Source organism: Onychostruthus taczanowskii, unplaced genomic scaffold (assembly GCF_017590055.1).
Source record: "Onychostruthus taczanowskii isolate IOZ18803 unplaced genomic scaffold, ASM1759005v1 scaffold50, whole genome shotgun sequence".
Classification (NCBI taxonomy): Eukaryota; Metazoa; Chordata; class Aves; order Passeriformes; family Passeridae; genus Onychostruthus; species Onychostruthus taczanowskii.
The window spans coordinates 5921290-5945798 of NW_024502569.1; the positions used below are offsets into that span (position 1 = coordinate 5921290).

The window sequence follows — 24509 nt, forward strand, 5'->3', positions numbered from 1 at the left end:
GCGGCAGTTTGAAGCCCCTCAGCGGCGCGCGGCCCGGCCCGGTTTCGTTGAGGGCCGCCCCGGCCCCGGCCCCGGCCCCGGCTCCGGCCCCGGCCCCGCTCCGCTTTCCCCGCTCCGAGCCATGGACGTGACCGGGGACTTCTTCGGCAAGCTGCGGGAGCTGGCTCTCACGGTGGAGAAGGAGGTGAAGCAGCTGGAGCAGGCCATGCGCCGGGAGGACGCGGGTAAGAACAGCCCGCGGCCGCACGGCTGGGCCTGGTGGCTTCGCAGCGTTCTCGCCTGCCGGTGTCCCCTGTGCTCCTCTGGGAGCGCCTTTGGGGGGCCCGGAGGCCAGCCTGGGAATTGCTCGGCTTGGAATAGTTTGGGGTCCTCCTCGTCTCGTAGTCTCTCTGAGCTCCGTTGTGAGTGTGTGGCTGAGTTTTTTATCACGGAGAAAAACAGGATGACTGGGATGAAATAAGAAGCGCGTTCTTCCTTCTCCTTCTTTTCGTGGATCGATATAGGAAAACATTTGCAGGGCATGTTCCCTCTCTTGATAGATAGCTCAGGCTTCTAATTGTGTTTATCTCTGTGCTATGTCTTGTTATGTAGCAGGTGCCCTCTTTTAGACTATTTGCATTAGCCTTGGTTTCCAGTGAAAAAAGTAATGACTGCTGCGTTGTGTAAGTGAGCAATTCATCTGCCCACCTGCAAATACGATGGAAGAATTCCATTTTCTGCTGAGATTTGTTTTTCACTGGTCTCTGTATCACTTTTTTTCTGATTTCATCCAAGATCTTCAGGGATAAGATTTTAACACAAATAATTCTTGACAGCCCAGGAACCTACTTGTTTTATCAATATCTGTCATATACAGTATTAGCTGCAACGTTAAAGTGAAAGTGTGGAAGGGGCTAACAGCGGGCCTGTTAGCTAAAGGAGCGCGAAGAAGCTGAGAAGAAAGAAGAAGCTGATAAGGAGCTGTCACCAAGGAGACCAAGAGAACTGAGGAACTGAAGAAAGATAAGAAGAGAACTTCACAGCCGCACAAAGTATTTTTAGAAAGTTAGTTAAGTCACTGTAACTTTTCACCAATGGTGTTATGTTGATTTATTGTGTCCAATAGTTAGGGTAGAAGAAGCATAAACAATTAGAAAGTGTATAAAAGGTCAGCCATGTTCAACAATAAAGAGTTGCCATCTGAGACTGCTTGTGGTCTCTGCTTTGTGTCGTGACCGCCTCGACAGCGACACGAAAGTCTGGGCAGTTTCTCTGTGGAGTTTAACACGCTGTACAAAGAGCGGTTTTTTGCTGTGTGAAGTACCTGACAGGAACTAGTTCTCTTTGGTTTTGTCTGTATTGACTCTCTAGGGTATGAATCCAACATCTTTAATATTATAGAAGCACAGAATGGTTTGAGTTGGAATAGACCTTAAAGATCACCTAGTTCCAACCTGCTGCCATGGGCAGGGACATCTTCCACTAGACAAAGTTGCTCAGAGCCCCATCCAGCCTGACCTTGGACACTTCCAGGGATGGGACATCCACAGTTTCCCTGGGCAACCTGTTCCAGTGCCTCATCATTCTCACAGCAAAGAACTTCCTCCTAATATCTAATTTAAATCTTCTGTCTCTTTGTTTGAATCAATTCCCCCTTGTCCTGTCATTACGTGCCTTTGTAAAAAAAGTCCTTCTCCATCTTTCGTGTGAGCTCTCTTCAGGTACTGGAAGGCTGCAATTAGTTCATCCTGAAGAAGCCTCTCTTCCAGGCTGAACAATCCCAATTCTCTCAGCCTTTCCTCACAGGAGAGGAGCTCCATCCCTCTAAACAACCTAGTGTCCCTCTGTACTCGCTCCAGCAGGTCCCTGTCCTCCCCGTGCTGGGACCCCAGAGCTGAAGCAGCCCTGCAGGTGGGGTCTGAGCAGAGCAGAGGGGCAGAATCTCCTCCCTGGCCCTGCTGCCCACCGCTGGGTGCAGCCCTGGCTCTCTGGGCTGTGAGAGCACACTGACAGCTCACGGCCAGCCTCTCATCTGCTAATACAGGAAACTGCCATGTAGAATGTTACTTTCATGCTAAAACACTAAGACATCTCTTTTTATTTTCTAAACTCTTTTATGTGGACATTCATCTTGAAGACTATGAAGATGAATCTCCGCTCGCAGTCTTGAATGACCTCCATGGCGAAATCAAGGCTCAGAAGGTAACTTCTTAACTTGCTTCCTTCTTGAAAAATCACATGTGTGTGCATGTTCCATAAACTTATGGTTCTCTTTTGGTTGTTAAGCCACAATTCAACTTTGTTAGTCAGTAATTATAACCCTTATTTTTACTCACTCACATCTAAGTCCTCATAATGGCCATGGATATTGGGGTAAAGCCCAAAAACTTGTGGGTGACCCAAAGCAGGCTTAGCAATGTTTCTTAGTTTGCAGTCACTTCTGTCACTCGGGCAAGCAGGGAACAAAGGTTACAAGGAAGTTGGAGCGGTGCCAAGGTATGAAGAGAATGATTCAGGAACAGCAGCTCCCAACAAAAGAGAAAAGCTTGCTTGCTTTCCATGACCAGCCTTTAGGATAACATCAGTCTTCACAGAAGTTTCAGTACTTTCAGCCATGCAGTTAAACTTGTGAAAAATGTTGTCTATTTCTTAAGCAGAAGTAGAAAAAATGGGTTATAGAAATGAGCAGTATAGAAATAATTGAGTGATATAAAAGTGAAGTTTACCTTTTGCTCTGCACTTATTCTTTGTACACATGGAGTAAGAGTTCAAACTAATTGCTGTTACCTCATATTTTTCTGGAGTAAAAGCATATAATTTCCTTGGCAAGGTTACCAGTAAGTAGTTATCGTGTTGTGAATTGTCATTACAGTGACTTTTATAAGTTTCCATACACTTGGGCTCTATGTATTCCTGGTATTCCATAGGTATATATACCTGATGGTTTGCAGGTATAGAAAAGACCTAAATTTGCTGCTTATCTTCATCTGAATTGCAATTGAATACTTATTCCCAAAATGCTTCATGTGTAAACACCTACTGTGTGATGATTTGAATACCAGTATTTCTATGTTCCTCTCTCTCTGTCCCCAAAGGAAGATGTTAGTGCCAGTCTTGGTAAGATTTGCTCTGAAAAAAAAGCAGTTCAAGAGTTTATGAAAGCAAGTGAAATCTTGATGCAAAGAAATGCAGCAGATCTTGGAAAAATAAGAGAACTGTTCCAGAAATATGGCTACAAACCAAATGTCAAAGACTCTACAGGTAATGTTTCTTGTCAATACAGCATGTGAAAAAAAGTATCATTTTTATAAAATGTTTCTCTTTAGCTATGTGTATATTTCTATTAATTAGGAGATTTAAGTACACCCATTTTATTTGCTTTATAATAATATCCAGAGAGTAGATTTTGTGGGAATTGGTGCTGTAAGAATAAACCAAAACACAAACACTTGGAATTAGATCTTCTGGCATGCCTTTAGGTTAGTGTGTGTTGGGTTTAGGGTTTTTTCAGTAATAATTATATTGAGAAAATATGTTAGCAAGTTTGTTTTCATAACCCAGATACTTGTGCTGCTTCAGTTACTCATGAATGAGGAACTATTGTAGATGCACCTCAGCTGGTTTGTATTCACATGTGACAGTTTCATCAACTTAAATCACCTCAGAGAAAATCTTAAAATGTCTGTTTCACAGCACAAATTAAACAAGAATGCTTAGGAATTAGGTGGCATGTGACAAGCAGTAGCACCTTGATCATTGGAGGGGAAGGAGGTCCTCAATCCACTCAGAAAATGTGCATAGAACCGTCTGAAAAATCCAGATGTGCCAAATGAGTTAAAGTACTACACCTGTCAATACTGCACATACTCCTTTGGGTATCAAGGGCCCAGTCAGGCTTCAAAAAGCTTTTGACATGGTCTTAACTTTCTCTGAGCATTATCATAAAACAAAATTGTGGTTGTGAACTGTACTGATGTCCAAGTTAAGCTCCTATACCTGTTTTATACAGATAGGGCAGAAGCTCTGATTTTTTTAGTATCTTTCCTCCTATATCCTCTTTGCCTTTAAAGAAGTCTCCAAACAGAGCTACAAGGTTAAGTTTTTTAAGTTGTACTTTTAAGCTAAGTGTATCTGAAGACATAATACCACAGCACACCAGTGGATATATTACTTTAAATAGCCTCCTGCCCCCTACCCACCTCACAGAATCAGTTAAGTTGGAAAAGACCTCTGAATCATCAAGTTCAACCTGTGGCTCACCATCACCAAGTCAACCAGACCATAGCACTGAGTGCCATGTCCAGACTTTCCTTAAACACCTCGAGGGATTGTGATTCCACCACCTCCCTGGGAAGTCATTCCAGTGTCTAATTACCCCTTCTGTGAAAAAATTCATACTGATGTCCAACCTGAATCTTCTTTGGTGCAGCTTAAGAATGTCTTCTGGTTCTACCACTTGTTACCTGGGAGAAGAGCCTGACCCCACCTGGCTGCACCCTCCTGTCAGGCAGCTGCAAAGAGTGATGAGGTTCCCCTGAGCCTCCTTTTCTCCAGGCTGAACACCCCCAGCTCCCTCAGCTGCTCCTCACAGCACTTGTGCTCCAGACCCTTCACCATATCATTGCTCTTTACTTACTACATCATGCAGAAATTCATCAACACTTTGGGGTGTTTTGGTTTATCTAACTCCAAAAATGTACAAATTACACATTTACATATTTTTGCAGTGAACTCTTGTTACCAAAAAAGCTGTCTCCTTTCACAAGTTTTTAGTTGCTTCTTCATAACCTTTCCTCAATACTGTTTTTCTGAAGAATGAGCATTTTAGTACTGTGTGCAACCTTTGCTCTTCCCCAAAAACCTTTTCATCTCCATGCAGGGAGAAAAATACACTTATGTAAAAAGCCTTGAATTTCACTTTCCCTAGAAATAATATTTACCAATAGAGTGAAACTCAGTAAATGTGTGACTTATAAATATAGCTTAGCCATATGAGCTTTTGATACCTGTTGTAGCTTCAGGTTCAGTACCTTAAAGTGAAAGAAGGAATCTATTTTTACAACAAGAAGTAAAAAAATTTGAATACTGGGGAAGTGTCACAATTTATTTTATAAATTCTTAAAACAAACTTCTGACATATTTTTTTTTTTCCATTTCTCTTCTTAAAAAGAAGAGGAGGATGAAGCAAACAGTGAATCAGCAACGTCTGTTCAGAAGAGCTCTGATGAAGAAAAAGCAAATGATGTACCTCAGCCATCTGCCTCTGCGGAGAAGCCACCGTTGCCCAAAGACCCGCTGCGTAACCCCCAGCTCTCCGATTTCGGTCTCTCACAGTACGCGTTCTCCAGGCCTTGGAGCGCGCTGAAAGCGCAGCACGCAGCGGGTGCGAGTCAGCTGAAGGCCAAGAGCGAGACTCCACTTGGATTGCGAACACCGCGGGCTTTGCCCAAAACACCGAAATGTAAGCTGAAGATGGATGACTACGAGTGTGTAACGCCAAAACTCGAACACTTCGGCATTAGTGAACATACCATGTGTATGAACGAAGATTATACGATGTCACTTATTCATAAAACTTCTCAGACAATCAAAAAGTAAGTTACTGGAGTTCGGATTGTTTCTCTGCTGAATTTTCTGTATTTTCTTCTTGATGTACTGATTTCTTGCTCCTATTGCCCTTCTCTTTGTCTTGAGGTGGGCGATTGTTATCTCTCAGGTGCTGGGTCCTGTGTCATTTAACTCCCTACACATCTTTTCATGTACCCATTGCAGTGCCAGATGCTGACATGAAATACGTCTGCAGTGCTCTTTGCCTTGACTGCACCATAAGAATCCTCCATAATGTACTAGAAATAGTAAAACACAATGTGATCTGTTGTTTTCCTTAACCAAAGGTTTGAGCCTGGCCTTGTCTGCCATAGATATTACACAGCCTGTATAAAGGTTGCAGAAGCTTTATTAACATATAAACAGAAAACAGTTTGTAAAGCATTCATTAAATTTATAGAAGCACTGTATTGTCTCTAACATAAGCCCCACCTTACGGTTTATTCCTTTTGCTCCAGTCTTCTCTTGAAAAGACTTCTCTAGATTTTCACTGTTCTAATTATAAAGGAAAATAATTGCAGCAGTGAGGTCATGCACATAGTTAATAGGTCATGTTTTTATAGTTAGTATTTGCAGTATGTTCCATTTTAAAAGCTGACAGTACCTAAATATTTGATATTTAGAGAAATTGTTTTGAAAACAAGGATCATATGCATGAAAACCACTTTAAAAATTCTACTGGTTCTATTCATTGTAAAAACTAAAAATCATGTGGTTTCAACTACCTCTAAGACTTCAAAGACAAAACTGACTTGAAAAGTTACTTTTCTATTTAACCCAAAGTTTGAGATGTGTTCATCTAAGTGAAATATGCTGCCTCATATACTGCTTATACTGTTTATTGGGTGGATTTTTTCAGCTTAGAAATTTTGTAGAGAAGATCTAAATCTGGTTATAATAATTAAGATTACTTTTTAAACATTTAAAATAACTTTCTTTAAAGACACAGATTTGTGTGTAGGTTAGGTAAGTTTCCACTTTTTGCCTAGTTTTTTCTTAACTGTATATGCCATTTCTTCACTAGAAAATCTTGGATATGAAAAAATAATTTTTAAAAATTCTGTTTCCAATGTTATGGAATTGATAATAAATAGCTTTCACTTTGAAAGTCACTAAATTTTCTTTTAAAATAATTTTGGGATCTCTCCTTTTAAATAGTTATGTAATTACCAAAATTACTTAAAAGCTCTGTAGTATTTGATTAAGATAAACAATTTTATTTAAATTTTAAAATTCAATTAAAAATCTTTTCCTGTTCACAAGACCCTTATTAGTTTAAAAGCAGAAAAGATTTCCTCTTGTTCTGTATAATTTCATAGTCAACAGGCAGTTCAAAATAAAACCCCAAACACAGAATTGATCATCTGTGGCATCTGTTGTACCCTGGACGTCTGGTTTGGGTTTGGATTTTTCGTAATGCCTTAGACTGAAAGCTCAGTGTATTTGATCATTTGTGGCTGGACTGAACATCTGCATACCACAAATTGCAGTAGAATCACACATGAAAAAATCTATGAAAAATTCATATTTGAGAAAACTAATTTTTTACTTGCATATTCATAAGTGAATACTAGAAAAGTGACTAGGTTGGCAACATTCCTTTAATTGTGACTTCTTCGTAATACTTGAGAGCTAATTGGGGATTTGGTTTTCAGGTTGGTTAAAAGAGGAGATAATAATGGAGGGAATTTGCCAGAAATGACAGTCAAGGAAATCATGGTTACTCCTGCATCAAAATCAAGTAAGAGAGCTAAGAATGGTAAGTTAAAAATCTGTGAAATTAATATACCTATGCATTTTTACAGAATGCATGTACAAGTGCATTGTAAACACAATGGTTAACTTGAATTGTGTTTCTGGTTAAATATGTTTAATTCAAGGCAAGTCATTTTATGAGTAGTAATTCTAAAAAATGCATGAGTAGTAATGTCTAAAAAGTGTTGGTGGCTTCTATGGGAAAGTTTCTTACGCCCTGTAAATTTTTTCTCATTCTTGTACTCATATCAAATTGGAATTATGCAGTCGAATTAATAATTTTGTAACAGCAGCTTATCCATGTTTGAAATAAAAATACTGTTTTGCCAACTTAGCCTTTTTTTTTTCCTGAGAATACCCATTGTATTTGTTTAAAGACAGGAAAGAAAGGGGCTAGCATGACAGTAATTTAAGACTTTCAGGATTAACGCTAAGACTTCTTTGAGAGGAGAAATAGGTTATTTTAAAAATCTTGAGACAAACATAGTGACAATTGGGTAAATGAGAAGGTAAAGCAATGCTGATTTAAGTTGGGCTTCTCCAGTTATATTCAGTAGTGGGACTAGAATGACTACTTTGCATTACCTGCCTTTAAGGAATACTGTAATTTGGATGGATCAAGCAAAATATCAACTAAAAGGATACACTTGTTTTCGGAAATGAAACTGGAACTGGTAATAGTTATAAATGTGTGTGTGTAATATATATTTTTAATTTTATTTTGCTCATCCTTAATAGCAGCAGCTGACTGGATGGCTTCTCCTATGGTATTTGTGTTCTGTACTCCTGACGTGAAGGACTCCTCCAAAACAAATAATACAGTATTATCAAGGTCACCAGAGACAAAGGAACTGCCTCTTCCCAGTCATGCAGCAACACCACAGTGTCCAGATTTTCAAACAGGATGGCTAAAAGCAGAAGCTAAGGTAGTAAATAGCAATTATGTACATTTTCACACACATTGCCGTAAGCAGATTTTAAACTGTTAGTTTGGGGTCCTTTTCCAATGCTATTTTTTCTTATGTCACTATAAAAGTTCTTTCTAATAGTAATTATGTAAGAACATTTACTAAGTACTTTACCTAACATACGTAAATTAACTGAAGGCATTTAATAATTCTTTTGCAGCAGCAGGTAACACCAGGGGGGAAGCTTGAGTCAGTGACAAAAAATGATGCAAAAGATATGCCACGCAAAGAAGAAAGGATTCCTTTTGCTGCAAGCTCTGATGAGTATCTTAAACATACTGGGGACCCTTCCCCGCCCAAACTGGAAGACTATGACCATTTACTCAATACTCCTCCACCTCCAGAAATAACAAGGATACCAGATAATGTTCTAAAGGTTAGCTAATACACTATTTTTCCCTAACAAATTTTAATATCAAAATGCTATAATTAAAAGGGCCTAGTTCTATCTGTAATCCATCTGTTTTGAGTTCTTAAGTAATTATTTTTATTCCTGTTTAATCTTTCCTATAGATGCTTTCCCAATATAATCATAAGGTAGACTCTTCTAAAGCCAAGGAAATGGAGACCAAGGCAGGAAATACTACAAGATTTGAAAGTGGTTCCACTGATTACAGCAACAAAGAGAACAGGTATGATTACACTTTACAAGTTTGGTTAAGTAATTTAATTTGTAGGAGGTACAAAGAGGCTTTAATGCGCTTAGAAATTCACGTAGTTGCTTGCTATTCAACTATCAAAACAGCTCTTGTTTCTGTGACTAAATAACTGGGGGTTTGGCATTTTATATAACTGCCTGTTTGTAAAGAACAAATATTACAGCTGATAATGTGTTTGGATCCTCCCAAATTCAAAAAGAAAAAAAAAAGGAAGGCAGAATTTTCCTGTAGGTTTATCTGTAGGTATACTGTGCTTTGTGGCAATGAAAGCACCAGTGGATGCTTTCTGGGTAAATTTAGGCAATGCAATGAAAGAATTTGGTAAAAAGTATCTAAGTGAGAATTGATTTCACACTTGTTTTGGTAAAGACAAAATACTTTAAATGAAAAGCTACAATAAGTATGAGTAATCTTAAAACAATTGAATTATAGTTTTATAAAGAATATAAAAAACACCATCAGTTTGAATATAAAGAAGTTTTTATGACAGCTTTATCAAAGCATACATATTCCTGATTCAGTGTAATATATAGTATGCTTGTTGTTTACCTGTTAAACTTAGAGTCTGTAAAGATTATTTAAATAGGTGGTACAAGGAACATGTAAGGAACAACAACCCAGAGTGACACTGATAAAAGTTGGTATCTTGCTATACTTGGAAGTTGGAATCCATTTGAGTAATCTCACTTTAGCTGAGAAAGCTTCATTTTTTGTTGTCAAGACAAAAAAAAAAGACAAATTTTCAATATTTCTGTCTTCTGATAATTCAAAATATGATTTAAATAAGCTCATGAACACATCTGGGTATATTTTCAGAGGATATCATGGAGTTTTCAAGACAAACATCTGAAATGAAACTGAAGACCATGTTGAAACTTTCACATTCATGGATCTTATCACCAAATCATAACAAGTTCAAAAAGCAAAAGGAAATACTGGTGGGAAGAAAGAGCCATACTGAGAAAAGGCTTTTTTAATGGAGAACAGTTCTTTATCCATGATGTGGATAAACTTGTTTGAACTAACAGCTTGTTGTTGACTTAATCGGCAAAATGTATTGAGGGATTTTAAACATATTGCACTTCCAAGAGGAATGGAAATCCATGTACAATGTGGTACTTCAGTTGTTTGTTGTGTAGGATTGCATTTGCAGTAGGCTGTAGAGAGTGCAGTTAGATTGTAATAAAAGTCCAGTATATTGCTTTCAAAAGTGGATATCTCTGGCTGTTCTGGTGGCTGTACATCCTTTCAGGGCTGAAGCTGAAGTCTGGTACTTCAACAGTATTTGGTATCTTCAACAGAAACAAGTAAATTTCTTTGTATTGGAAAAGTAACTCCTGCTTTACTGTTTAAAGCAGTTCTGGGCTTTCAGTCCTTTCTGCAGTGCTAAGATGTATCTTACACATTCCTGCATCAGACTGACTGTTACCTCTCTGCCAGACAGGCATTTCCCTTGCAGATTCTTTCTTTATATATCAACATAGTATCTCTCAGCTGCTGTGCATCTGGTTTCTTTGTAGCCTTGGAAGGTGACTCCGGCTCTACTGGGAATCAGTTGAAAATGTGCAATTGTTACTAGTTATATGTATCTTCAGCTGCTTGGAAGAATTTGCTGGCAGGCCTGTAGGTGGTTGCTTCCTCGCCTGCTGCTGCCATGTGTATTCTCTTCAGTGCTGGTGTCACTTATAAATGTGCACATCTAACCCTTTAGTAGCTGACCAAGCTGAAGTTCTCAGAGCTGTCTGGCAGTCTTTTGGTAGTCATTGTAATTAGGGATTTTTTTCTACCAGCACTTTTATTGTTTTCCACCAGAAAACCCAGCTCCATTTCCTTATTTGGAGGCAATTTGCTGTTTCCAGTGTCAGCTATTCCTCTTAAGTGACTCCAGTACTGTTCTTACTGTATGTCTTCCATTTGATGACTGAAATTCTGTCATTTATGTGAGGGCAGACATGCTACACATGAGAAGGGAGAGGCTGTCGCAGGAGATGGGGATAAGTGGATGGTTTTCTGAACTCAGCTCCACTTTTTTTAAGTCTTCAGGATATGCAAACATCTAGAGAAACCTACAAGTATTTCTTCCTTTGCTTAGACTTGTCCTGGTTAAAACTTGACAAGCAAAGGTGCCTTTTTCCTGCTAATACAGTCATTTTCCAGGATAAGCATGCATCACATTAATTGGAGGTGATTTTCTACTAGATCTGACCTGAGCATGCTGTCATTGAAAATGCTTATTAAAATTATGTATATATTAATGTGTCAGTCTGTAAGCTTAATTAACACTTTTGGAAACTAGATAAATCTGTTCAAATGCTTGGTGTCTGCTATAAAAATACTTGTTTATTCTACCCATCCTCCTCAGAGAGTGAAGGCCTGCTTCCAGCTTTTTCATGGATTAAAGCCTGGTTCTGCAGTTCTGCTGGTTCTCTGGTTCTCTGCTGGTTCTGCAATTTCATGGCCTTGGAAAGGTACCAAGTATTCTTGCTGCAGAGCAAGAGGGTTTCAACCAGGCATATTTACCAGCACTAAATGGGAGGGATTCACAGCCTGCAGTCTCTTTCTTGCCCTGCAGCAAGCCAGATAGCCTTTTAACATGAAATGGAACAAGCAGCACCACTACAGACCTTGCTGTATTCCTCCGTCTTCAACTACTGAAATTCACAAAAGGGCTTAGAGAAGTCTTTTCCCTAAACTTTAGAAGAACTCAGCACTCCACTGTGCTTTCCTCCATTAGGAAACTGTGGAGCTGTACCTTATTTGTGGAGCTGAGTTTCTCACTGCAAAGCACGTGCATAATTTTGCTTGCCTATTAATATTTTCTGCTATATATTATTAACTAATAATTACCTTCAATATGACAGTTGAAACCTTAAAATCTTCTGGTCTACTCAAGCTGTTGTGATATGATACAGGGATGAGACTTTTTGGAATCAAGAAATGAAGTTGCATGTGTCAGTTTTGTTTTTATTGCATTCAATATTACTCTAATACATGTAATATTTTTGTTTGTATTCTTTTTTTATAGGCAAAGCATTGCTCTGAGATGAGATAAAATCATGACAGCAAAACAAAAACTAGTTTTAGTTTGCTGTAATTCACCTTTGAAATTCTTTTAGGTTTCAGAATGTCGTAAACAGTAGTTTGAGTAATGGGAGTGGGTGGGAGGGAGGGAAATGACAGCAGTGAAAGTGCAAGCACTGGAACAGGCTGCCCAGAGAGGCAGTGGAGTATCCTTCTCTAGAAATATTCAAACCCCACCTGGATGCAATCCTGTGCAATCTGCTGTAGCATGGGAGGTGGGACAGGTGGGTGTATGGTTGTCTGATCTATTGGGAAAACCAAGGATGCAGCCATGGGGCTGAAGGAGGGTAAAACTCCTCTTAAGCCACTGTTGTTGCTGGAGAAAGGCTCATCCAGCTGCACTATAAAGTTAATAATGTGTCAAAGTGGGAATGATGCAAAAGAACTTAAATTTTCAAGTTGGTTTGTTGTGGGGTGGATCTCTTTAACAGCATTGGTGTGTCAGGAAGTGCAGTTTGGATAAACAGTAGCTACATAAGTAGCAAACAGAATGATTCTGTAAGAGACAGTCATCACCTGAAAAAAAGCAAAATTGCCAGAGTACAGTTTTGTGTTGTGCTTTATTTAGTTTAACTGGGGGCTGCTTCCACTGGAGGCTGTTTCACCAATTCCCTTGCACATCATTTAGGGGTTGCACTGTTTTACAGTGCAACCCCTAAATGCATAGATTTCTTCATTTGCCAAGACACTGAAAGGCTAATTATTTTTGTTTTCTCATCTTGTTTGTCCTTCCCAGCTGTAATCTCAAACTCAGCTTTTGCCCATGTGAGTGCTTGATCAGATGTAAGGGAAGGGTGAGAAGGGAGATCACATCTCCTAGCAGTGCCTGCTCTTAGAAAAGATTGAACACAGCACAAAATTTCCCTTCAGTATTTAAAAGCATCTGGGAAGTAACCAAAAAAGCATAGCCCTTACTTTTCCTTCATTTGCTGTGGTTCTTAATATTTTTCTTTTTTTTTTTTTAAGTATATCAAATATTTCAGCTAACAGAAGCTTCTCCCCCTAATCCCATTTGTTGTCAAAGGAGCATCTCAACTGTTCGGCCCAGGAAGCCCCTTAATAAGGTGGTCAGTGCTTTCTTATCTGGGCAATACTTTGCCTGAGGTTGAACACAATTATTGTGAACACACTGAGGTCTCTCAGTGAAATTGAACCTCCCAGATGGTTGTCAAAGGGATAATTGCTGAGGATTACTTCTAGTGCCTCCCATTGTGTTTTATTGGCGATTTTATTAACCACTGGAACAATAATTGGAGTCCAGGCTTCCTTGCTTTTTAAAGCACCCTGGCTGCTTTAAATGTCCTGCAAAATATCACATTTGCTTTGTTCTCACTTGTCACTGTTCAAATGTTCTAGCACTCATGGTGGTTGTATGTGCTCCATCAACAGCTGTAGCTGATGTTGGATCTGCTTTCTGTTTTGGGAGTACCTTTGTTGTTCCCTGTGGGACAATAATACAGATATTGTGGCGTTTATAAGGAGCAAAGATAATATCCAGTGGCCACACTATGGAATCACTCGTGTGTTAGTCCAAAAGAGCACAATTTTCTGTCAGGAAGACATTGGCTGATGCTGCCTGTATCAACTTAAATATAAAACCGTATGCTTTTCTTACACTAATACCTACTTTTGTAAAGGGGCAGTTGACATCCTAGTAGGAGCTGACCAAATCCAGGAATTTCTTTGAACTTACCTTGCCTTACTCAAGCTGAAGAGTTTTAAAAAAAAGTAGCACAAATGTGTCTGCATGGGAAATGGTCCATGGAATAAGATGCTCTGTCACACAGGCATTTATCCTGGGGAGGGGCCAAGTTTGCAGAATACCCAGCAGAAAGGCATTCAGATGCTTCCATCATTTTTGGCATATTGTATTCCTGGCTTAAAGCCCTGGGGTAACATTCTCTAATGATTGCTTATGAAATTGTTGTAAACCAATCTAGAGCCTTCTGCATGTTCCCACCTTTCCTCGCCCAGCTGCAGGTCCCACGCCATAGGTTGTCGGTTGCATCACAGCAGTTGTGACTGCAGGGAAATCCATTCCTGCTTGCCCAACCACCAGGAGCTAATTACTGTTTTCCAGGATTAAATTGTTCAGGGACTGTGCACTGACCCAAATCACTGCCTGCCTGCAAAGGCATTGATGGTTGTTGAGGCATGAGAGGGGTAAGGACAGGTGTGGGAGCCGGGACATCCTCCTTCCCTGGCATGGTGAATCCTATCCTGTCTGTCCGGCTGCTTTGGTAAGGTTGCCTAAGGCTGTTCCTCCATAATCACTTCAGTGGCAGCTGAAGAAATTCCTCCTCTTCACCACTGCACTCCTCACAAACTCCCCTTCCGTCTCCCTGGGACAACTGCTTGGGTGGCTGTGCATGAATCGAGCTGGAGAGAACAGAGCTGCTGGGACCAACCTGACACTTGGAAGAGGGCCCTGTGCACAGTTGTAGTGTTGTGGCTTGTTCCTGGCCGTGTAGGTTGCTCTGGCTGGTGGGACCTATTTCAAACCTTTAGTACTTCTATAAGCATGTGCTTCCCTTCTCCTTTTCTAGCATAAGCCTCCTGCTCTCCAGAGCAGTTGTTAAGGCAAAGGCAGCAGGAGTGGGGCATGTTTTGCCAGCAGACCTTGACCTGGACTCTACACAGCTCCAACTGAGCAGGCGCTTGTGGGTTGGGGACTGCTGTATGCCCGGTGCCCTTCCTCAAATGCCCTCCCTGAAACCACTGTTGTGGTTTCCCCTCCTGTCCTCTAAAGCCTGGTCCAGGTGCAGTTTCAGACCCCTGTTAAAGACCCCCAAGTCGTTTTAAGTCTGAAAACACTACCTTGTGTTTGCCTGAATGACAGCTTGGGGAATTGACAGCTCAGCCAGCACTTAGAGGAGCTCACCCAGAGGAGCCCTTGAAGCTGTCATTTGCACTGGATTTTCTTGCTGAGTGTTGAGGAGGTCAGTTGAGTTTTTGGGTCAGGTTGTCTCTATTTAAGCCTGTCTGTGAGACTGGAAATACCCCAGGGAGGGTCCCAAACACCCCATCCCTCTGAACCCAGCCCTTAGGCAGTTAGGACCTTGCCCCAGTATGCCAGCCACGCACCTCCTCACCCCCGACAGGTGTTTGTGGCCAGGTGCACAGCACCACGTGGGTGTTTAGCAAGGCACATTGCTCAGGGGGAATAAGTACTCTTGTTTTTAACCCATGTCAGTTGGACAAAGTCCAGACACAAGGACAACAGCAGATTTTCGGATTGTTTTGGTTTTGGCAAGTTGAACCTTAGCCGTTGCATTACTTAAGAGTGCTGTTCTTTGAATACGACCCTAGCTGTCATCATTCACCTGCTCTGACACAACAAGATTTCAGAGACCTCATTTTTCCATGCTTTCCATTGCAAAAGTGAGAACTTACTGATAATGCTTAATATGTTCCTGCTGCATTGCAGCTGTTTCTGCTTTTGACCAGAGATGTAAAGTAAAATTTAATTCTCCACAACTGCTCCAGTCAGATAGCAAACACAGAGGGAGGACTATGTATGGTGCTGCCCAGGTTATTGAAAAAGTGTGTGAGTTGTCCTCACTGTTTAAACTAAGGAAGGAATTAACCCCCACCTCTAATTAACCAGGGCCTCTCCTAAAAGTGTTGCAGAACTTATATCAGGCTTGTGCTGCCACTGCAGGACCAGTGGCATTCTGATGCTGTAGTCCTTGTTCGTGGATGTATATACATATGTGTGTATACACACTTGTATGTGTCTGTACTGGAGGGGTGATGAAATCAGAAGGTGGCTGTGAAAACTTAATTAAGGCCTGAGCATGTGGAAAAGAATCTTTTTTCCTCCCCATGTTAACTGAAAGCTTGGCTAATGATCACAGTGGCATCAATATTTATGTAAGGTGTAACAAGGTGATGGTGCTGGGATTCTTGGTGAGAGAAAAAAAAAATAGTATTTTTGATATACCTTCTTCTCTGTTTATTAGATTGACAAAAAGCATTGGTTTAGGTGCATAAAATGAGGGGGGAAAATTAGAACTAAGAGTCAAGTTTGTTTGGGGAAGCATAGCAGAGAGTCCTTCATGACAAACCAAACCCAGACAGGCAGGAAAGACACACCAGAAGGGACACAGGAAGAGGAAGAAGTCCCATCTATGGGATCAAGGCATCCTTCAGTAGGTGCTACTGAGGGTAAAAAAGAAATTAAGGGAAGTTACCCTGGTTCTGTAGCTGGGTCTGTTTGACTGTGCTGCACCCCACAGGCAGAATGTGGAATGCTTCTGGCCCTGCCAGGGAGCCACGGAACACAGGCTGGAGACCTGCAGGAGTGATCTGGATGTTTGTCACTGGTTAGAGGCAGAGAAAAACGGCCCTCTGAGAAAGGACAGGGGAAGGGGAGGCCTGGAGAGACACCTGCAAGGGAGGTGGGGGTAGGTGTGGTATCCCTGGCAGCACATTGGCAGGAGGTAAGAGCTGTCTGGGCTGCTGGGCAGGGAAGGGATTACCTCTGAGAAGCGTCAAAGTCAGGAAACCTTTTCTGGAGACCTGTCATCCTAGTTCTTTGCCTTACTCAGCTGGGAGACAAAAAGCTTTGGAGGAATGGTTGCTATTGACACTGTAGATATGTAACAGAGCTGTGTCTCTTAGGCCTTTAAGGATCCAAAACAAAAGGAAAACACCTTATCCAGCTGCCTTGATGAGGGGGAAAAATTCCTCATCACATTGCTGCCTACAAAGCAAATCCCATGGACTGACAAATTTGGATGCAGCGCTGTCTACACCACTTCCTGAGCATATGGGATTGTTCACTGATGATGACCATGTTTTAATTTCCCCAAACCACAGTGCTCTACATATTTTGCTCTTTTTAGGGACTGACATCCCTCCTCAACTTTTATGGCAGCTTTCAGAGACAAACATAACCAGGTTACTGTGACTGAATCCCCTCCTGTGCACTAGGAGCTCAGCTGGTGACAGCTTTCACTTCCCTTTCACCTCTTGCCACGTCTGGATGGTTGTATCCTGGTGCTGTCTGCTTCCACAGCTGCTGCCATCAGCTTGGACTGCCAGCTGATACATATAGATATAGGAAACCCCTAACCTGAACTACATTCTTCTCTCAAGTGTCTTTTCCCCTAAGAATAAGCTCTGCACGTCCACATTACCTTTCTGTGTGATTTGTGAGCAAGAGATCCAAGAGATGTTTATCCTGAAACAGCTGGGGAAGAGATCAGCTGACATTTATACATTCATGGCAGTCAAGGGAAGGTAAGCTCCTCAACCAGACAAGCTGAATGAAATATTTGCTACTGAAGGCAGTTCTGCACTTTCATTTCCTGGTGATTTTGCTTCTTGGGCCACCACATATAAAACCAGTAGATGTTCTTTTTCTCTGCCAGCTGGGCAGGCACCAGCATTCCCTGGCCATGTCTTCCATTCCAGCAGCAAAGTCAAGTTGCCGCCCAGAGCAGCTGAGTCACAGACACAGGCTCAGTTGCCAATATTGCCTTTTATAGTGACTACGTTTAAGAATTGCCCTTAAATGCAATTAAAGCAAAAACCAGGACACAAAACTGAGGAAATGCCCATATTCCTGTGTACCTCTAATGGCAGGTTTGTCTTTTCCCTTTGGTGGGAGCTGTGCAATTCTGTAATTATATGCTGGTTACTCACCACACTCATTTTGCAGGACAAATTATGCCCTGGGGCAATCAGTGAGACCACTTAGCAGTGGCCTTTGCTTTTCTCTCTGTCCAGTTCTGTCAAGTGTCCCCAACCTGAGCAAGCCTGTCCCTGGTAACACAAGTCCCTGAGCTGTTCCAACACATGAGTTTCTCACAGCATCAGTATTTGGAGCACCACTGCCTCACACCAGAGGTGACTGCGCCACAAAACATCCCATCCATGCCAACTCTGGCAACAATAAAGCAGCTCCACTGCCACTTGCAGGCTCAGTCCTTAGTAAGTAGCACTTATAAGCATCTTTTCTTGAGCTCTCTTTAGAAAAAGGTGGGGAGCACTTTTCAGTTGTAGAGGAGAAGCAACTAAGACGTAGGTGATTCTGCAAATGAGAAACATTCATGAAGGCTGAAATTGCAACTCCTTAACTTAGAAGCCAGAGAAGGGGGACAGAAGAGGGTTAAGCCAAGGGCAGAACTCCCTTAGATTGCACTGAACCAAGGGACTCCTGAGAAGGAAAAAACAAACGTATATAGAGCCCAGTTCATGACAAAGCACACCTTGTTCTCAGCAGAGAGGAACATTTACTTCAGTCCTAGCCTCTGCTCAGGCCTTAGGCAAGGAAGGTGGAGATTCTGATGAATTCCTGCTTCTACTCCTGCCCTTGCTGTGCTCTTAGCACACAGGGGCTCAAGGGGCAGAAACCAAGCACCTGGTCCTGCCCAGTCAGCCAAGGACAGCTGGACCCTGCTGGAAGACCAGAGGCACCTGCACATCTCAGCATCCCCCCCTGCAGCGCCAGACAGAGTCAAGCTGGCAAGCACCGAGCACCACTCTGCTGAGACATAGGTCACCCCTTCTTCATCCCGCTCTGCAAGGCACCAGGCAACACCACACACCAGTCTGCCACTGCCCCATGGAAAACAGTTCCCTGAGCTACCCCTTCCTCTGTTTTCAGATTCTAGAAGCTGACTGCTAAGCACTTTCAACACCTCCCAGCACCATTAGTAACTTCTAACACAGAGCAGCCCTGAGCATTGATACACCACTAAACAGTCAAAGGATTAATAACATCAATTTTTATTCCAAACAAGACAGAACTTCAGAACACCTGTAATCCTCCTGGTCATATTTCATGGAAGTCTTTAGAACACTGGACACACTAATTTACTATTCAAACTATAACAGTCAGGGATAGGATGATGGCACTGCTGAAGGGTTTTCTTCTAAGCAAACTAAAAGTTAATGTTTAAGAGTTAACTTTCTTCTACAATGCTCAGCTTCGTCTTGAGGTGCTTAGCAACAAAAGCAAAAAAATAAGCCTGCTTTAGAACAGCAAGTAGGAGTAAACAGAATACGTAATCATACAAAGAGAAGCAAGACTTTAGTAAGGTCTCATGCGGCTTGATGGGGGTGGTGCACGATTCGGAGGAGTAATTGCTATATCCAAGTAGTCTCCTATCTGGAATTTCTGAGACTGCAATGTCATGGAATCATCTGTGCCCTTCCTGCCCGACATGGTGCTGCCGATCTCCTTCACCCTGTGAGTAGCAGAGGAAAGGCAAGTTAGTTATCAGTGGCCAATCCCTCCAGATGTCCAGAACAGGAACTGCAGTGGCTCCTAACCCCCTTCCCATGCCATTCCTGCACTGCACAAATGTGGACGTGTACTCTAAACGCTGGGGTTTTTCTCTGCAATCCTGGGTGCACCAAGAAAAGCTACACCAAATGTTTTGACAGCACAGAGGAGCCTTCTACCCTATTATGTTAAATACTAGTGGGAACCCCTTACCCCCTGCCATACAGAGAAAGCTCAAGACCCCACCAGGGTACATCCAAAGCAGGGTACATCCACTGGATGATGACAAAGATTAGCTCATGCCATTCTGGAAGAGAAACACCAGCTACAAGATCACTGCTGTAACTCAGGTGCAAGACATACCAGCAACAAAGCATTATCTCAAATTGGAGAGCCATGTTCCAGTTGCCAATACAAACCAAAGCCTTCCAGCACACAGGCTTATAGTTTTGGGAACACATTAACAGGGGCGGTCACCAAGCACAATTCAGAGGTTATAGCAGTCATCATACAGAACTTCAGAAGTTTGGTATGCAGGTTCTGAACTTTAAATCAGTGTTAATGAAGGATAATTTACTGTTCTGGTGCCCAAAGTATTCTATTAAGTCAGAGAAGAAATTCCGTTTACCTATAGCCAGGCCTCTTGAGATCTGTAAAAACAATTGCAAAGTTGAAATGTGTGCCCTTCTTCCGTGCTTCTGGGTAAACTTCTTTCACCAAGCTAGTCAGCTCTTTGAGAGTTGCATCCATCCTAGATTAAACAAACCAAAAGCACTTCACACTCTCAAAGGATTAGTAAAAAAAGCTTCCCAAAACATTTAAGATGGAGTCAATATATTGCTACAACCTAACCATATGTTTCTTTGCCTTGGCATACCCTATGTCCACAGTTATTGATTGTAACACCTGGGAGAATTCACCACTTACTGCACACTGGAGCAACATGCTCTAGTGCAAATGTGTCTGATCCACTGTGATACTCAGATGAATCTCTTCATCTCTGTGTACATTTCAACATCTGCATTTCCAGCTCTCTCTGAAGAGTTACCATTTAAACAGCAGGAGCCTTTTCTTTTTTTAATACATTCATACAAGCCACAGTGTAAGAGTTTCCTCACCTCAGCTGACACCTGTATTAAAATAAGGTTATTAACTATTAGAGGAAATGTAAGAAAAGCAGAAAAATAAAATAGCTTTCTGTTTCTGCCCTAGGAGGCAGAACTCCTTTACCCAGCCTTCAACCAGAGCAGGGCAAAAGCTCATGTCTAGAATTTCAAGAACCAAAGTCCTCAGTCATCGCAAGAGAAGTGTCTCCAATTATACACACTGTGCACTCGCTTCGAGCTTCAGGCAACCAAAGAGCAGTGTGTTGAAAGACAATGCCCATTCTGACTTCTGCAGATGGGAAACAACTCAGACACCACCAACAGCCTGGACAGAGTCCATAAATCCCACTTAGAAGTAAATTAGAACTGCATGCTTTGGTAGCCACAAAAATGGATTTATTCAACTACACAACTTATGAGTTACAACTCTGGCAAACATCATGAAGGGTTTAAAAAGCAGTATAATTCCTTTTCAAAGGCATTCTTCAAAACATTACAAACAAAACCTAACATGTTTGCAATGGAGATTAAGGCAGTTCTCTAAAATAAATCTGACAGTGACAAAAGCAGCTCTCTGTTAAAGCACTGCTACCTGACCATGCAAAAAAGAAAACTCATTACTCCACTCTCAGAAGGGTCTGAGTTAAACCAACAAACCATTCACACATTTCAAGCCTTCTGGGACAGCTGCTTCTACTGGATAAACGGGGCTCTTGGAACAACACATACGCATTAAAGGAGAACCTCTGCATAGAGTAGATGCGTTGTGATAACCATCGCCACGGGAGAAGCCACCAATTACACGCAGCGGTAACTGGGCACTTGTGCCGCACTAAGTCTCGGCGCCCACCGCTGCAAAGCTGCGCTTCCGGAGATGCCCCTCTCAGCTGCCAGGGCACAGCCAGAACCGCTCCGCACCAGCGGCGGCGAAAACTCCCCGGCGTGTCCTGCTCCGACCGGAGCCCGCAGAGCTCCCTCTGGCCCCGCGGCGCGGCCCGGCGCAGAGGCGGCGCCACTCACCAGGTGTAGATCTGCAGCTCGCTGGAGGGCACGTTGCCGCGGGAGAACTCGTCCATGCGGTGGTGCCGCCCATTGTTGGTGGTGAAGACGCGAAGCAGCAGCGGGCACGTCTGCGGAGCGAGGCGGGGGCGAGAGTGAGCATGGGGATGGGGATGGGAGCGAGGAGCCGCGGGGGTGGGGATTAGGATGAGGGGCCGTTCGCCACGCCCTCCCCCCCTCCGCGGAGGCCTCACGTCGTCTCTAGACGCTCACCACTCCCCCCACCCCGGGTGCCCGCCCCGGAGCGGCCGGCGAAGCGGCGCGGCACCGGCACCCCGCACTCTGGACACCTTCTCGCGGTCGATCGGCTTCTCCGGCTCCTTCTTGATCTCCTCCTGCGTCACCCGCGACTCGACCGCCATCTTGCCGCGCCGCTCCCGGATGTCGCGCCGCGCCCCGCCCATCTCGCGAGAGCGGGGGCGGGGGCGGCCCCGGCGGGGCTCCTCCCCCAGGCGTGAGGCAGCGCCCTGCCCTCAGGGAGCCGCCGCTCTCCGGAAGGAACGGGTTGCGCAGCCCGCCGCTGTAAGTAGCGGCAGGGTGAAATAAACTAGCGGGAAATCTACTTAGAGTCTAGTTTCCCTTAATATTACATTCAGGGAAAGGTCAAATGCATACGCTTCGCGTTTACGGTTTTGGGGGTTTTTTCCCACAAGAGGAATCTTTTATTAGGTTAAAATTGAGTATGTAGTTGTCTTACAAATTAAGAGGGAATATATAATATCTATAAAATAATACAAAATGCGTGGGTTTGTGGTAGTTTGTTTTTTTTTTTTTAAATGTAGAGAGTTGCTCGTTTCTCAAAGGGGTGAGGGCAGAGGGACTCAGTTGTTTTCACAGAGTTTATGCTTGGATTATTTCCTCTGAATTTATTTCTCATTTTGAGAGTAAAACAGAGTTTCCCTGTAAAATCAAGCAGAAGGGTGCTCGCAGGTGCAAAACATCAGGGACTCAAAGATTTGCTGAGGCTGGAAGGGAGCTCTGGGGGAGGCTGCCCCCCCCAAACCCCGGCTCAAGGCAGGATCAGCAAGGGCTGCGTGGGTTCTGGGAATGTCCGAGGATGGAGAGCTCTGGGCAACCTGCTCCAGTGCTCAGTCGCCTTTGCAGTTAAAAAAAAAAATTCTCTTCTGTCGGTTTGTGCCCTTTGCCTCTGGTTCTGTGGCGGGCATGGCTGAGAAGCCTGGCTGTCAGTCTTTGCTCCTGCCCGCCGGCTATTCCCGCACAGTGAGCCGCGTCTGTGAACTGTCCCAGCTCCCTCAGCCTGTCCTCACAGCACGCATCCTCCCCTCCCTCCAGCACCCCGTTAAGCCGTATTTGATGCTGTCTCCCTGCGGCGTGCCGGCGCTCCTCGCACAGCTCTCTGTCGGTGCTCGCAGCCCAGAACAGCTCGTTCTCAGGGTCCCCGTTTGCAGTGAACGTCCCTGAGTCAGGAGGCTCGGGGTGCGTTTGGGCTGCTGTCCGAGTGCAAGTCTGGCACCAGAAGGAAGTATTCTAAGATCTGCACCATGCAAAAAGCAGGTGCTTCTTAAGGTGTTGTAAGTGTTGAAGTATCTGTGCTCTAAGGGTGATGTGGTTTGATTTCACTCTTCCGAACACCTTTCAACGGCATTATTTATTGAAAAATATTTAGGGGAGAAAAATATTATAAAATATAAAGGGAGATAAATTTTATTAAAATATATTCATATATTATGTTTATGTGTATATCATAAAGAAGAAAAAGGGTTATGAGTCCATACGACAAAAAAAATATGCTCTTGCATTTCACTCTAATATAATCAACAGTACTTGGTTTAAAATGTTGATTTATGGCTCACCAAATACAATATAAGAGAGCCAGCAACCTTCTATAGTTCAGCGTCGATTTTTATTAACTTCCTTTTGTTGTTGTCTGGATAGTGTTGTACAGTTTTTAATCTACATTAAGTTACAGCAAATCATCATTTTGTTACCATAGGCAATGAGTCAGCCTTGCCACCATTTGTGGAATTTGATTTCCCAGGCAACAATTCAGTCTATTACTTTGCTAAAATTAATTATCTCTGCCATGATAATACACACTTTGCGCTCAGTGTGTGAACTACCATTTCTGAAATGAAGGAATTTATGTCAAGTATTGTAAGGGAACAGCTGTAACAAATAAAGCACAACTCTGGTAGGAATCTGAGTAGTTCCTTCTGCTAGAACTTTTGGAGTACATTTTTTGTGTGAAAAATAACACTAGTGGGCCTGAGTTTTAAGTAAATTAAAGCATTAATTTATTATGCATGAACACAATTTATTTTCAGTCTAAAATCTTAGATTCTTATGTCACGTGTTTGGAAGCAAAGGTTGAAAATTATTTGGAAATGAAAATGCAGTGCTGTGTCTGCAGGGTATGGGTTTTACTCGGGATGGGGCCGTGTGGTTAAACACGGCATGACACCATAAACTGGCTTCCCACAGGTTTCGGCTGAGGTCTCACGTGCACTGGAGTTGGTCCAACTGCTTGCTTTTGCCGGAGGAGGCGGATTTCGCTCCCGCTGCTTGTCCTTTGTCACATGACGGGTTTTCCCCTCCCTTCTGCCAGGCATGACTCTCACTAGATGCTTCCTAATACAAGTTAAGTTCCCCAATTTAAGAGAAAACTATCTAGTGTGGGCTGATTCTCTGACAGTTAATTTCACTCGATACTTTCTAAACTGATTCCAGGATCGCTAGACCTGGTGCAGGGCGAGTGGTGGGAAGTGCACGTCCAGGAGCAGCTGGGGGCGGAGGGAGAGAATGGGACTGGAGTAGAGTGTGTCCCTTCAGTGGTAGCAGGATGGTTGATTGCTTCATCCTCTCTTCACATTTCCTTCGGTTTTGGGGGCCAAGAGGTCTCCTCTGCTTGTTCAGGGTCATTGTGTGCTATGCAAAAAATATCTGTACATGCAAACACACACACATATATATATATATGTAGGGTACACTGTAAGGAAAATGAAAGATCATCGCTGAGGTAGGGTAAGACTGCACATAGGAGCAAGTCTCCAGCCTTTGTTGTGAAAAGCCCCAAAATATGACTAGAACTTCTCCAGCTGTG

The 24509-nt window shown here is 42.8% G+C and overlaps 2 protein-coding genes across 7 annotated transcripts; one reads left to right on the plus strand and one right to left on the minus strand.

Annotated features, from left to right (window-relative positions):
* Positions 1–8: 8 nt before the first annotated feature.
* SKA3 (spindle and kinetochore associated complex subunit 3) lies at positions 9–11282 on the plus strand. 5 transcript variants are annotated; one of them, XM_041415975.1, is made up of 9 exons: positions 9–224; positions 2117–2181; positions 3075–3240; positions 5150–5573; positions 7242–7345; positions 8080–8267; positions 8470–8685; positions 8823–8941; positions 9785–11282. In XM_041415975.1, the coding sequence occupies exons 1-9, from the start codon at positions 122–124 to the stop codon at positions 9816–9818; spliced, it is 1419 nt and encodes a 472-aa protein (XP_041271909.1). In that variant the 5' UTR covers positions 9–121; the 3' UTR covers positions 9819–11282. The 5 variants fall into 5 exon arrangements, with proteins under 5 accessions (XP_041271909.1, XP_041271912.1, XP_041271910.1 ...); XM_041415978.1 differs by having other exon boundaries at positions 8473–8685; XM_041415976.1 differs by having other exon boundaries at positions 8083–8267.
* Positions 11283–18768: 7486 nt separating this feature from the next.
* SAP18 (Sin3A associated protein 18) lies at positions 18769–21869 on the minus strand. 2 transcript variants are annotated; one of them, XM_041416026.1, is made up of 5 exons: positions 21739–21869; positions 21410–21519; positions 20402–20413; positions 19912–20034; positions 18769–19245 (listed from the first exon to the last, which is right to left on the minus strand). In XM_041416026.1, the coding sequence occupies exons 1-5, from the start codon at positions 21850–21852 to the stop codon at positions 19089–19091; spliced, it is 516 nt and encodes a 171-aa protein (XP_041271960.1). In that variant the 5' UTR covers positions 21853–21869; the 3' UTR covers positions 18769–19088. The 2 variants fall into 2 exon arrangements, with proteins under 2 accessions (XP_041271960.1, XP_041271961.1); XM_041416027.1 differs by lacking the exon at positions 20402–20413.
* Between the last annotated feature and the right edge of the window lie 2640 nt (positions 21870–24509).

Excerpts from the sequence above, each read along its gene's own strand:
- SKA3 (XM_041415975.1), top strand. The coding sequence starts at position 122 with ATGGACGTGACCGGGGACTTCTTCGGCAAGCTGCGGGAGCTGGCTCTC. Across the intron at positions 5,574-7,241 it reads ACTTCTCAGACAATCAAAAA|GTTGGTTAAAAGAGGAGATA; the intron begins GTAAGTTACTGG and ends TTTGGTTTTCAG. Across the intron at positions 8,268-8,469 it reads GGCTAAAAGCAGAAGCTAAG|CAGCAGGTAACACCAGGGGG; the intron begins GTAGTAAATAGC and ends ATTCTTTTGCAG.
- SAP18 (XM_041416026.1), bottom strand. The coding sequence starts at position 21,852 with ATGGGCGGGGCGCGGCGCGACATCCGGGAGCGGCGCGGCAAGATGGCG. Across the intron at positions 21,520-21,738 it reads AGCCGATCGACCGCGAGAAG|ACGTGCCCGCTGCTGCTTCG; the intron begins GTGTCCAGAGTG and ends CTCGCTCCGCAG. Across the intron at positions 19,246-19,911 it reads CTCAAGAGGCCTGGCTATAG|GGTGAAGGAGATCGGCAGCA; the intron begins GTAAACGGAATT and ends TGCTACTCACAG.